The 15,338-nt window shown below is 35.2% G+C and overlaps 1 protein-coding gene across 8 annotated transcripts in view; it reads left to right on the top strand.

Moving 5' to 3' along the window:
- DMD (dystrophin) overlaps window positions 1-15,338 on the top strand; it is a 1,139,896-nt gene that overhangs the window by 706,378 nt on the left and 418,180 nt on the right. For all 8 annotated transcript variants that reach the window (XM_064473561.1, XM_064473589.1, XM_064473531.1 and 5 more), the window contains 2 exons: window positions 11,033-11,180; window positions 13,115-13,264. In XM_064473561.1, coding sequence (XP_064329631.1) covers window positions 11,033-11,180; window positions 13,115-13,264 — 298 coding nt within the window. The remainder of the gene's footprint in view (window positions 1-11,032; window positions 11,181-13,114; window positions 13,265-15,338) is intronic.

Here is a 15,338-nt window from a genome sequence, read left to right on the forward strand (position 1 = left end):
GTAGTGAATGGTGCGGGAGTATGAGGCAAACAGACTAAAGGGTGTCCAGTCTTCTATGCTCCACTCAATTATTATCTCTTATTAGCAGTGTTGGTGGCAATCTGTGGTGCTAGCTTTTCTGACACACTTGGGCATTTTTCGTCTTCTGATGCACTGACTGAATTTTTTTTGGGGGGTGGGGGGGTGCCAGGGTGGAGTGGAAATTCTACAGAATTACTTCTTCAGTTTTCTTGAGGAGGCACTGTTAAATGGTCTACTATTCTGTATGAGAGCATAAGATTGTCACTGCATTAACAAAGGACACTGTAAATTCAGAATATTTCCTGTAACAATCATGAATCCTGTGGTTGATTGACTTGAAAAGAGACGATTGATACGTGATGGTGTTCTGAGTGTTTCGTTATGTTAATCCAGTTTTCATTAAAAAAATTGGAATGAATGTTAAACTACATGTGTAATAAGAGCTGTGAAACAGCTGCAAACCCATGAAATTCTATAACTAACTAAAACTGATCGTAGGTTCACTAGACAATGATATTAATTGTAGTGGTAGTCTGGCAGGTTTAATGAATAAGAATTATTTGGACCGTAAAAGGATAACTTAATTAAAAACAGACAAGAAAACAACCCAAATCTCAAAACAATTGGAGGAACCTGCACTGCTTTTCAGTAAAAGGAAGCTATTTTTAAAGTTTTAAAAGGTCAGATGCTAATTCCAGGAAAAGTACTGACTTAAAATTGTCTTTGAATCCCCTTTCTTTGGTACTGAAGATCAAGAGGTTATTCTTGAGTTATGTTTGTGTAGGATGTTATCTTTCATTTGCTTTATCAAAGAGTTTCAAAGCTGTAGATGTTTGAATTCAGTGTTTAATGTTTCTGTATCTTGCGGTTTAATCCATCCAGTTTAGAACTAGGTAAAAATGCAATTTTAGCATATCTAGTCATTTTATCTTATGGCAAACTTTGGAATAGACCAGGCAGTTGAATAAAGTGAAACTTGATTGAAAGTCTGATACACTGATAGTTAGCAAATTGGGAATTTAATTGAGTTTTTGTTAGCATTTTGCTGCAAGCGGCATGTTTTGGAGAAGTTTACATTTGTACTCTGGAACAGTGTTATTGAAACTGAAAGGGACACCTTGGGAAGTTGCAATGGCCCCTTGAATAAAGGCTACTACCCCCAGACAAAAGAGAGAGGGGAAAATACTCGTTTCTCCCTCTTCATACTCCAGCATTTATTTCAAATACAAAATCTTCTAAACTACACCACCAGACGACCTCTCTGCCTTTTCGTCCCCTGAGATGCATCAGGCCGTATCACGCTGTGCATGCCTGTGCTGAGTCGTGCCACTGGGCCAGTGAGTTTTGGATGACTGAAGGAGGCAGTGGCTTGTGGTCAGGGCACTAGTGTGCACTCAAGTGCCTGGGTGATGGCAAGCCCCAGGGCTGCAGCTGCAGCATGGTGCTGCACCTTCGCTCCCGCTGCAGGAACCCGTGGGCCAGGCAGAGCTGGTCAAGGGAATATGTATCAGCAGGTGGAGCAACGTCTCACACAGGAGCTTGATGAGATGAAGGCTCATAAATGAGTTTGTCGACAGACTTGTAACAATGGTGCTGGCTGGTCTTTGTCTCTTCCATCTTTGTTAAAAATTTGCTGTGTAATTTTTGAAAACAGATGCCCAGGAATTAGATTCCTTTGCTGTTACAGAAGTAATCAGTTTGGGGTTTTTTATTCATCACCATCTGACATTTCTTAAAATTGGGTTCTGTTGAATGGAAGAGAATTTTTCATTATTTTAGCTGCAAATACATTTGCACTTTTAATGAGCTTGAACCTGCAGACTGTCTGTTCAGATCTCTACTCAAGCGAGTTTGAAGTAATTATGCAAAGAATGACAGAACAAAGGCTGTTCACCAGAATACTTTCAAAGACTTTTCTGAATACAAAATCACAAGCCTTCTGTTCTAAATAAAAAATACTTTTATGAAGTAAATATACTTCCTAATATTTTTCATACCTTACCTTCATTGCCGTATTCTCTTTTTTCTTTTTTTTGTGCCATAACACACTAGCTACCAGTGACTGGTTTCCTTTACCTATTACTCAGTAATATTGAAGGCTGTGATTAGCTTCTCACTGCAGTTTAAAAGCTGGCTTAGGATGAAGAGATTTCATGACAGTTAAGTCAATAAATATATTTTTCTTTCCAACATAAACTTAGTTATATATTGAATTTTCCAAATTTTCTTTTTTTGACTGGATTTCTTACAATAAATCACTTGAAAAGAATCACTCTGGTATAAATTTGCATTGTGTTTACAAGTAGTGTAGTTAAACTTCCTATGGTTTAGTATTTACATCTGACTTCTCAAAGTTTCTGTGATATTTTTAATTTCAATTATTTTATTTAAATTTCCTTACCCAAATGAAGCATATTTGCATATTTCTTAGAGAAAGAAAGAAAGAAAGAAAGAAAATTCATTCTCTCTTAGTAAATATTTTCTCTAAATTGTCAAGTTACTATTTTGGTGGTTTCTTATATTCTCAGTAACAGCTACTAAATGCACTAATTCCTAATCTTAGAAATACCATAAATACAAAATCAACAACTGAATGTTAAAAAAATAGAGACACCAAAACATTATTGGAAGTGCAAGTGGGAATATGAGTCACAAGTGCAGTTCTGTCCTACTCCTGTGATGGCATGTTTTCTGTCTCTAGCTGACACCTCCCAAGTAAGTCCAACATCACTTGTGTGTGCAGTTACAAACTGCAAAATTCTGATGTGCTTCACAAACTATTTACAGGTTGCTATGGTATTGGTATCACACTGTTGACTATGGAGGAAATACATGAGCTGCAATATGCATTTCATATGATTTCTAGAAACTGTAAATGAAAATATAAGCTTACCTGAAACGGTCCATAAATATTGATGTAATAACCATTATAACTAAGGATTAATGTTAATTAAAAAACAGCCTATCCAGGGTATTTTGTGGACTACTATAAGAATTTGTTATTGATTCTGTTTAACACTGTCAGGAAAACTAATCCTTAATCTATGAAATACGATATATACAAAATGTTATTAGGAAAAATAATTTTTAATTAATTTAATTTGCTACTTTAGAGTAAGTACGGAATATTAATACATTTGCTTCCAGAAGTATAATGTATATAAAATCCATAGAAACAGCCATGCAGTCAGAATAGTTGACCAAGGGGCCCTATGAATTTAGAAATACAAACAGAAAGCTGCCATGTTTTAATATGGAAACACAAAGTAATGTGCCTGAGAACAGCAGTCACACAGAAGGCCAAAAGTTACATATTAAATTCCGCACTTCTCTGCCCTAGTTTGAGAATTTTCCATCAAATAAGATGGGTTACATTTCAGGGTTAATTAAATAAACTGCTGACAGAAAAGCAGTTTAAAAGTTCTTTGGGAACTTAGACTGGTTTAAAAGGATAAGGCAGTGGTATATAACAGCATGCAGATCTGTGCTGGAGGTAGATCTGCTTGGCTCCATAGGACCAGCTGCAGAAATGACATCTTGTTCCTCAGTCACCTGCTTATCCAGCAAGGTGCGTCCCCAACTGTTTTCTCAAGAGCGGCTCTGTCCATGTCTGAGTCAACTGGTGGCTTCCAGTTTGTTTAGGCTAGGATTCGGAAGAACGTGGTCCCTTAATAACAATTTACTGTTAATTTGTCATTGCTGCCATGAATTTAAAGACATAGAAATTACATGTATCTGTTGTTCCAAATGTAATTACGGTGATAGAATTCAGCTTGTTCAAAAGGTGCAATCAGTCATCAAGGTAAAACTTTTTATTTGATTAACTGGTTCAGCTACTATAGAGAGTGCTTTATTTCAGTGTCTTGCATAATACGATACTTGTCATGCAGGATGTTATTTATAACAGAAGTAATGTTCTAGCAGGCCAAGAACAAATTGTAAAGGAAATTACGAAGTGCACTTGCAGCTCCTGTTAATTGCAATGGACGATATTATATATCGTTCCTGACTAAGATAAGGGAGTAGATGTTTATGGAACATTATTTTTTTTGTCTCACACATACACACACAGAGAGTAAACACCTCTAAAAGAATTCCTGGGAAATCTTAGGTTGAAAGCATCCCACATTGCTCAGATAATAAAACTCAATCCTTCTGATCAACATTTAAATTAGTCATCAAAGTAAAAATGTTTCCCTCATGACTAGGAAAAGTTTTAAATGTTTTAAAGGTTGCAGCTGAATTCATAAGGGTGATAAAACTGACAGTGTACTTAAGAAGAAAAAGGAATCTTGCCTATTGCTATCTCTGCTAGGAGACAAGAAATCTTTTTGATTTCTTATTCAAAATACTATACAGCTCAATAATTTTGCTCTCAGGTGCATTGAGTCGAACGTTCTGTCTTTTCTGTGCCAGAATTAACATATTTAAAGTAGTATCTTTCTCAGGTTTATCCTTAGGGTACCATCATATAATGCCTCCACTGGGCTACACGCTTTACAAATGAGTAGAAGTGACAGGGAACATAAAAAGTACAGCTGTTGCGGAAAGCTTAGGTTCTGGGGAACCCAGTCAGGTTGAGGAACAGAGGTTTTGCTGCGTGGTTCATGGTGTAGCACTGAGTGACGGATTCCAAACTTCTGTGTAATTGGGGCAGATAGGGACACTGCCTCAGGAAGATTTGAAGTCGTGCTTCCGCTTTTAAGATTACAGGGAGCTAGTTTTCCTTTAGTTTTATAGTTACAGATCTCCGCATAGGTTAGCATCTGCCTCAGTTTCACAAAAAATAAATGTTTTTATTAGCTGGTTTTAGGTAACCTATTTTGGCTTGAGAAGAGCATTTGACCTCTCAAGCACACATATACTTCTCAGTGAAGAACACTGTAATCAGTGGAATGCTGTGAAGTTGGTCCTTCTCCGCATGTCCTGTACAACCAAGATGGGTGCGTCTGTTTGCATCAGCAAGGTCCAGAATTTCTAGCTGCATAACAGTACTCTGTAAGAGATTCAGAGCTGTAGTACACAAGCACAAGAAATATTAGAGTTCATCGCATTTCCAGAAATCCTAGACAAACAACAGTTTCTGAAAACAGTCATGCAGGTTTCCATAAAAAAAATTAAGACAAAAGTGGGAAAGTAAGGTTGTTAATTGGCTTGTTTTGGTATTTATGATGTTAACTTTTAAAATTTGTTTGTATAAATATATGTGTGTGAATATATATGCACACCTGTATCTATGTTTGTCTATATATGCATGGGTGTATTATCTGTGCATATATAAAAACAAAAATAGTTTCAGCGGATTTTGTTGTTTTTACAGTAAATATCTTCTCTTTCTTTGTTTTGGCACCAGTGGCTTGTGTTTGTTTAATCTCTAGGAAGTTACTGCGGAGTAATTTTTTATAAGCTTAAAAAAGAGCAGTAGTGGGCTCATATGTCTAGAAAATATTAGAATATTATGTGTTAAGAATGAAAGCAAACAAATCTGTTTGCTGATTTAGAATTCCATTCCGGATCTAAAGCAGGAACTTGATCTAGAACTTTTATTCAGAGCATGTTCAGAGCAGCAGAAATTTGCCAACCATTTAAGTTAAAATAGAAATTTAGTTTCAAAAACAGTAGTTTCATGCTCTAAGTGTAGTTATGAATATTGAGTTTTGTATATTGAAGATATACTTTCTCTTTGGTAAGGTCGTGAGTAATTTTTAGAGTGAAAGTTTTTATGGGACATCCAGTAGAACAGTTGTCAGGTGTTTTTTTACTGATGCCTATTTAACTATACAGAAAATGTTGGGAGTCACTGTCGTGTTCCTACCGCCTTTACCATCTACAGAAAACAATTTTTTAATTAGGTCCCATTTTGATAGAGGCCTCTGATACAGTATTTTCCAGCTTTGAAGCACCTTTGGAACATAAAAATTACATTACAAAACAATGATTACATCAGCTTTGCTTATGGCTTTACACTATCAACAATTCTAGTGCTGCAGTAGATTTCTTGACTAAGCAGTTTATGCTATTAAAAAGCATTGAGTTCCTATTTCTAAAAGAATCACAATTATTACCTTTCCTATAGATCACCCTGATTTTTAAGTCCATTATTAGGTGTGATTCTCATATTCTGGATCGTGACATCTTACCTTCATTGGCTGCCTTCTTTGACTTCTAGGTATTTTAAAGCAATTCACCAGACAATAAATTTAGCTGATGACTTAACTGATCAGAGTCTCCATCTAGCAGGCTTTCCTCTTCTGTCCTCAGAGCAAATCAGTGTTACCTTTTTGAAAAATCAGATGTCGTTGGCCAAAAGGCTGTGGTCAAACATTAAAGTGGGTTAAATCCAGCTACCTAGTTGATCAAATAATTATTCTTTCTAATAAATTACAATTTAAAAACTAATTAAATTAATCAATACAATTAAAAAATTGAACTTATCAGCCAACATTTTATTATAGCTTTTGTTTTTTACAATAACCTCACAGATTTAATTTTGAAACCAGTATTTTCTCATCTGCAGTGACACCCTGTGAAATCATAAAAAGGAGCTGTTCTTGAAGACAACAATATGTTTAAAAGTTGCAGTGCTGGTTTCTGAAACCACCTAGAAATATTGGCAATAATTATTTGCCACAGGAAAATAGGACATGATGTATGTTAGTTTCCAAAGTCCACTCTTGTCAGTGCAAGACTTTCCTCTGGCAATGTAAAGAAATTTAAATCTTTACTGCTTAATTTGTCTGTTGCAAAAATGTAAACCTATTCACTCTATACAGGGAGGAAAAAAAAAAAGGTTTTGTCTAAATAGCTTAAATCAGGGGGAGATAGAGCCTGAAGGAAGGAGGAAAACCACAGCGTCCCTATGTCTTTCTCCATCTGGGAAGAGCTGCTGACCCCACTGGTACTGACCCCACGAGGCGGTGGCTGTCTGTCTGTGCTGCATTAACTTCTGTCACAATGTGGCTGCAGCTCCTGAGGGACAATGTATTCTGTTGTGAAGTATCTTATCTTCTGTCCTGTGCGCTTCCTTTAAACGCTTAGATGTATGGTGGTAGTGGAAAGTAACAAATGGTTCAATATTAGTCAATTATTACTTTCTGAAATCTTTTTGAACCTCTTGGACTTTCCACCACGCCAGTTTTATTTAGTCTCTTTATGCTTCTCTGTGATCTAATTCTGCATAAGGACCTCTCCTGAGACTTGAAAATCTGTGCACAGTCATGTTTGGTTGTGAAAATTTTACTTCTGGATTTCTTTGGGCTGTGGAGTACCATTTAATTCAGTTCCACTTGTAGTAGAATTGAGAAATATAGATTGCTGAGTTAGGTCTTTGTGAAGTACAGTGTACATGAATGAGAATCCCCCCCCCCCAGCATGTGAAAGGTAATTAATGACAGTGTTAATGTGTCCCCTTGCAGACAGCTGGCTTTCCAGTCAAGATTCAAAACATGGTGGAAATGCAGAAAAATGTCATCCACCAAGCTCCAGTTCTTGTGAATTATGTTTATTTTCCATAGGTATGCCCATCTTTGCTCCTGATCTTTGGCCGGTTCTTTTTCTATCAGTACGCACTTCCCAATATACACTCAAGAGTATCCACCTCCTTGTCTCCAGAGTGTATTTCTGTTTCTCAAAAGAGACTACTAAACCCTATTTACCCATATTTCTGGAGCCTTAGAGCATGCAACTCCTCACTCTCTGGTTCTTGAACACCAGCAGACAAAAAATGGTCCTGTGTGAGGGCAGTTTTAAATTTATTGCTTACCTGAAATTCCAGCTACAATCCACCCGAAATGCTAGAGATAATAGTAATCTATGGATATATCAGCTGAGCTAGGGAAGAAAACATCCTCCATTTAAACTTGTACTGGCTTTTATTAATCTCCTTTACACAAACTCTGTATATATATTATGACTGAATGCATGATTTATTACTGGACTTCATAATAATAATAGATTTTGCACTTGTTTTTCTGTGTGCATATAAATTTTTTTTTAGCCATAATCACTGCAAATCCATTTCCTGAAAAAGTATTAAGAATATTTGTAATTCACAGCCAATATTTCAAGAAAAACATAGGGGTTTTTTTCTTATCTAAATGCATTGAATTGACTCAGGAAATAAAATATCTAGCACTTAATTGTAAATGGAGAATTTTAATTATCTTGTTCATTATTATCACTACTACATGTTTAAATAAATTCGACAAAAGAATTAAACTTGAAGATAAACAAAGAAATAATGCTTCATATTTCAGAATTGTTATAAAGCATAACACTGCTTTATAAGTTTTTTCCTGTCCAAGATACTCACTGCAAGTCTTGTTGAAGTTACTACTGTCTTAGCTTTTTTAACAACAAAAGAAAGGATGGATTTAGGACAATAGTTGGAGACAATTTCAAAGGATGTTTGGTAAATCGAATGGAAACGCTTTTCTTTTTCAGGAACATCTTAGTAGTGATGTCTTCTTGCCTGGCTTTTGCCACCCAGGAGAGACTGTCACATGTATGGCAACTAACATATCTTTCAGGGCTCCTTAAGATGTGACACATGCAACCAGACTGAGGAATGTGAAGTCTCGTCAAGAGTGTTGTCTTTGGTACCTTGCCTTGGTTTTTAATCTACTATTTTGGCGAGGGGTCTGTATAGCCTATAGAGTATTTATTCATCTAGTATAGCAATTCTCATCTTGCAAGGACGTCATGCTAAGGAAATGCAATAAACACCAATAAGATGGAAAGCAGGTAAAGCACTAGCAAAACTTTTGCTAGTTTGCAAGTTGTGCAAAATAGTAGTTGAATTGTATGCTTCTGGTTTTATTTTAGAATAGTCAGCATTCCAACAGCAAGACTCTTTCCCTCCTCAAAAATCTTCATCTATAAAAATTTCTTGCTTGTACCATGAAGTCAGAGGATTCTTTTGCTGTGAAATGAAATTTAATTCAGCACATATGCTTATGCTCCTCCTCACTACTAGAATTTTCACTGCTGACAAGACCAGACTTCTCCCATTTTACACTGTAAAGAGGATGATGTTAGTTACAAGGAATTTTACAAATATTACAGGTGCTTTTCCATTGTTCTCCCTGTAACTCAATGATTTGACTTAAAACTTTAAGGATGCAGCTTTCTTTCCTTGTAATAAATGTTTCAAATGCGGAACACTCGAAGTCACATGAATACTTTTATTCTCTGGAAATTACAGTGAGTAAAAAAAAAAAGTCATACAAGACGTTAATGACTTTAAGTTAGCTTTCTTAATATAGGGTGCAATGCTTCATGGACTTGGATGTACAAACTTATGTAAGATACGGACTGATAGAAATTTCTAAATTTCTGTTCTGCTTGAAAAATATTTTTAATCTATAGTTTCTAAGCTGTTTGTCAGGCTGTGTGTGTGCATGTGCACAGGCAAGTGTGTCAAGCAACAACTGTTTTCAGTACTTTTTTGTTAGATGATGTGAAGCTCACACTTTTTATTGATTCTCTTTTGCCTGAAGCTTATTCACATAGCTTTTCTAAAGTGACATCTTTGCTTAAATCATCCATCAGAAAAGAGTTTCCTAAAAAAAATAAAAAAATGTTTGTAAATAAATAGTGGCATGGTTTAAAATAAGTGTCATTCCATTTGAATTCTCAGCGTGTTCTGTGGGCACTGACCGCCATGGTAAGTATGGGAGACGAGAGAAAGTTAAAACCATTTTCATTCTGTTTCAATACATTTTTGCATTCAGAAATAAAGTATTAATATTGACCTTGATTCTCCATTTTAAAGTTGATTTATATTCTTAAAACATTAATATAACCTCTTATTATGTGTAATAAATGACCTAACCTCTCAAACTCGGTTGGATCTTTGAAATAACAATAATTAAAAAAAAAAAAGAGAAAAACCCATCTTTTACTTTGATCTCAAGTAACCTTAATGAAATAACAGCAACAATTCCCCTATTATTATTTAATGGGTTATTAATTATTGTTTAATTTTATTAATTATTTCATCTTTCCATACAGGTAAGACTCAGTGTAACCTCAGTTTTGTAAATAAGTTTGAAGGATAAATCACATGTGATTTATATAAAACATAGTTATTATCCTTCAGAAGAGATCTGCCCATAATGTTAATCCCAAAGAGCCTGCATTCTGCCAGTTCTGCTCCTTGCTGCCCTTTAAATTTCTCTTGTATCTCTTGATAACTTTGGAAGCTTAGGCACAAAAGTTCAGATCTCCATATATTTTTACAGACATGGTGAAAGTAGTCTTCTTTGACTTCATACACCTGCAATGTTTACGTCTTAGTTGGTCATCTGGATTTCCTTTAATTAATAGAAGAAAATAATTGTATGGCAGAATTAATCTCTTCGTATTGTAATAATCTAAGATGAATCCATGTATCGTACCCTAGAAATGCCAATTGACATTCAATGAAGAGAAACTGGGTGAGAAATTCAACAGCTGAGTTGTAGATGGAGACAAAGTAGACATCTAAAGTTGGGTGAGATAAATACTCTCCTAATCCTTCTCATGGACTACAAACCTTACCTACTTTTCGTGGATCTCAACTGGAATGCTTTACACAAAGCATGTGACAAGGTCACCAAAATATCTCTTTGTATAATATGTCCAAATGGGTTTAAGTGTAACTTTTTACAGATTCAATCTGCTAAAATTTGGTGCTAGAATTCTTAGTTTCTGACTCTGGCCATTAGTTCACACAAAAATCTAGCTCTAGTTCTGTCATGCTTGTTTGCTTCCTGCCATATGTAACGCAGAAACGGAATTTAGTGACATTGCAAATTATGACTTGAGATTTTCCTTTTAAAATATATTAATGCCATGTTAAAAGGGTTCTGGTCTGATAATTTTGATATGAAAAAAATCTATGGCACACTTTTAAAAATAATTAATATAAATGATGAGAAGTCATTTTTCCCTAGTCTTTCTTTTAGTATGGATGAGCACTTCATCATAAAAACAAACATATGGAAACATTGACTTCAAATTTTTGTTACAGACTAGAGGAAGAAAAGAATATTTTATCAGAATTTCAAGAGGATTTGAACAAGTTGATTTTATGGTTAGAGGAAGGAGAGCGTGTTATTGGTATTCCCCTTGAAACAGGGAATGAAGACCAGTTAAGAGACTGCCTTAGCAAAGTAAAGGTATGGTGAGTTTTATTCTTAATGTTTCCTTAATTTGTCAACTCTACATTGAAAAAAAAATTAAACGCTATTTTCAGAGCAGGCTTCTGCCATCAAACACAACATTTATGTAACTTTTTTAGATAAACAAAAGCACTGGAATTTCAAAACCCATGTACAAATATATACTGATCATGCTAAAATAGGAAAAAATATCCTGCCACTAACTAATTAATATTTTTTTTTAATCATCATTTCTTAATTCAGAGCTTGACTGTTTTATCTGTAAAGCATTTATCTGTAGCTGTCTTCTTAATATTTTGTAACTTCTCACTTAGGAAACAGTATTCAGTATTTCACAAGAATATCTAGAATCGCATGCGTAATTATAAAAGTCAACTAGTTAAAGTATCACTGCAACTTTGTCTAGACTAAACGTTTAGATTTTTTTAAAAATTGTTTTATTAAAAAAACCCAACAGAATTTTAAATATTTGTTTTTAAAGGCTGGAATATTTTCATGAAGATGTTATAGCTTTTAGACTACAATCCTGCTAATAAATATATCTAATAGATGTTACTCTGTTTAGTTTTTGAACTGTGTCCAACGCAATGACTGTTTGATAACTTGTGCAATAATAACTTAAATTATAGTTGGAAAATGTATATTACTTATGGAATACCTGACTACGGGTTTCCTGTTCTCTGTTGAGGATAAGGACTGGTTATCCTTTATGCCAATCCAAGCTGAACAAATTCAGCAGGTGATGGAATAGAGCACTAAAGGATCTGAAGGGAAATCATCAGTTTCTTCTATCTTTCTTTCAACAAAATCTGAACACAATCTAAAAGATTCTTTAGTAAAAATGTGTCTTCAAGTTTCTTCCTAAATAAACAAGAATAGGATAAATAGTACTGCATAGCATTTGAGGAAATGAGGACTTAAACATGTGCTGAGTTGTCCCTCTGACTGTTTAGTATAAGATGTCAGTGAGTTGGACAGAGAATTTGTGAGGCTTTGCCTCCATTGTTGAGGATATCAGAATGAAGGCAAAGAAATATTTATAAGGGGTGTTAAAAGCATCTTATAATTTGCAAATACCTGATTACGGGTTTAAAGTCTAAATTGATTGTTTAGAACCATGGAGGCTCCCACTTCTCATTTATACATAAATATTTCCCAATTGTAGCATTCCCAAGGGATACATAATCCAAAATTAAAGGTGCAAGTATCTCTTATCTGTATCTTATTTTTACAGCCCACCTTGTTCTTTTGGAGCTACATAAGAGAATACATCCTAATGCATGAAATAATAACACATTGGCTTGCACCGTGGCTCATTTCATACCTACCTGAACTATGTTAAGAAAAATAAAACCCGAACTTTGTCTTTTAGTCACACTATCCTTACTCAATATACCAAGTTACTTCAACAATATGTTTGCAGTAACTGTATACATAATGGAGAAGTGGTACATTTAGATGCTGCCTTGCATCTTATGGCTTTACTTGGGGGGGTTTATGAACATACATGAACATTCTTAATTATGAGGTTAGACTGGAAGGCTTTTCACCACATACAATCTGTGTGATTGTGTTCATAGCGTGGAACATGTTAAAACTCTTCTCCAATGTATTTGCTCTTTACCATATTAAAAGATTAAAATTCATAAACATGAGCTATTATTAAATGTCCAGAGTAGAATTTATCATATAACAATGACTAATATCTGAAGAAACCCTGTATTTTGCCTTTTAGGACTCTCTTTAGGCTTGATCCCCTAATACAGTCACTTCTGGTGGGATGTTAGCCTTCTACTTTCATAAAGCAATGGTTATTTTGTCTTGAATTGAGTTTATTCCTTCAGCTGATACACAAATCGATAAGGGTGAAGATAAGAGAGCTTGAAAATTCTACCACAGTTCATCTTAACTGCTGTATTTGTCTCTTCCAGTTAAGAGTTGAAGAGCTGCCGCCACACAGGGGAATACTGAAACGATTAAATGAAACCGGAGGAATAGCACTTGGAAGTGCATCGCTGAACCCAGACAAAAAACATAAGCTTGAGAGTACACTGAAGGAGGCTAACCATCGCTTGTTAAAGGTTAGACATATTAGTGATGTAACTGTGGTATAAAATTTTAATCTGCAGCAAATATATTTTATGATACGTGTTATTTTCCTCTGTATGAGGAGATATTTGTATGCATAATGAACCTGAGGAAGAAAAATGGGTACGATACACTGATGTGAGAAACAGTGACAGCAAACCAAGACCATTAGTGCCTGAAGTGATGATGTTGCATCCAAATATGCTCCCTAAATTACAAGTCTACTGCTTAAGGGTGGAAGGCAGAGAATCATTTTTGTAGCCTAGTTTTTTTGAGGGTACAGTAAACATTCCAGCTGCTGTGACTCAGGTGTGTGAGAGGCAGTAGCAAATGGCTGGGTTGCCTTTATGGAAACACTTCCCAGTTCTCTCCTCTCCCCAGTCCCTAGGTGGAAGCTGCAGCCACTGTTTCACCTTCCACTATGCTTCTTCCAAGCTTGAGTTTTGAGTTCTGGCTTCTGTGTAGCAAAGTACCGCTCATTTTAATTTCTCAGATCTCTAAACTCATGGAGAGAAGTAAAGGAGGATTTTGTTATATTTTATTGTTAAAGTAGCATGTTTTTGTCTTGGAAACTGATGACAATTAATAGAAAATCTGATAGAGAGGTAAATAATTTGAGTGCTTTCCATACCTCATGTAACAGAAATAGTAGAAAGGGTTGTCCAGAGGACCACCACCCGAGGTGTGGATTAGTGTGATCAGAAAAGGTCAGTGTAGAATCAGCTGAAGGGTTACCCTTGAGATTGATATAAAAATCAGAATTTGGGAAATTAACCTGTGGTATCTATTTGTTAAAGTTGAAGGGGGGTGGGGGAAGAGGGATTTGTTGTGTTTAGCTCTGGGGGAAAAGAAAAATAAAAAAGAGAAAAACTTCTGAGTAGCTTACTGAAAAGGCAAGCTAGAGTTTCTGGTCAAGAATATTGCATCCGGGGTTTTCTGGGATTGCTTTTATTATTTTTTTTTCTACTGTTTCTGTGAACACAGTTGAATTTCAAGCACAGCCCTGGGAAATAAACAGGAGCTTATTTGATGTGGGACTCTCATTAGTTTCTTTCTAACAGAAACAGTCTGGAAAGGCTCAGATTATTAGCTAATGGCTTGAGCAAAAGTGGGTAATAAATATTGATCACATTCACAAACTCTGAGTTGGACACATAAATCATTATTTGGGTGCTTGGACAGAAGTATCTCTTACTCTACAAATGGGTTTCTGAAATCAATGTATATAGAAGAATTCGGAACACTTCAAGATCAAGAGAGTGTTATTTACAAGCTGAAGTAAGCATATACATAGCCAGATTTAAGCACTGTAATTTGAATATCTGAGCTGTAGTATTAAAAGGACAACATTAGTTTTCAAGAAAAAAAGTTAATTTTATTAAAATTACACAAATATATTTTAACAAAATCTGTAATTTGTCTCTGAATGTAAGCTTCTACTGATTAGTCATACACCTAAAAACTTTGTATTTTCGTTTTCTGCTTGCCAATGCAGAAACATTCCAGGTTACTTTTCACAGTCAGAGCAGCAGTGAATGTCACTGAAAGTAGTTCTGGATGAAATATGGGGGACAAAGCTACTGTTTAGTGACGCATTCTCTTTACAAGTTTATGTCTCCTATACCTAAGTAATGTTTCTGGCAAGACATTAGGCTTGGAATTTGCTACTTGAAAACTTCCATTTACTCCTAAAAGACTAAAACCAGAAAACTAAACTTCCATTTCAGATCATTACTTAACCACATCATTCTGATTTCAGTTATCTACTTATGGAGATGTTAAAACTGAGAAGTTCTCGCTATCTCTTGGTAGCTGAATTTAAGAATATGAAAAATGCTGTGTATTTTTTTTTAATGAACAGAAACTGAGTTTGAGAACAACAAGACTCAAATCCATACATGTTCTGTGAAGGTGTTCTCTTTCTCTGAAGCCTTTCTGTTTCCCATATGATCTTGAGAGATGGTGGGGTAGGGAGGGAGGAGAAAATATCATTGAATTTTTCCAATTAAGCTGAAAGGAATCTTTCTTTTCTTTTATATATTTTTTTCTTTTTTTTTTTTTTTTTTT

The sequence above is a fragment of the Phalacrocorax carbo genome, chromosome 1 (genome assembly GCF_963921805.1).
Source record: "Phalacrocorax carbo chromosome 1, bPhaCar2.1, whole genome shotgun sequence".
NCBI lineage: Eukaryota > Metazoa > Chordata > Aves > Suliformes > Phalacrocoracidae > Phalacrocorax > Phalacrocorax carbo.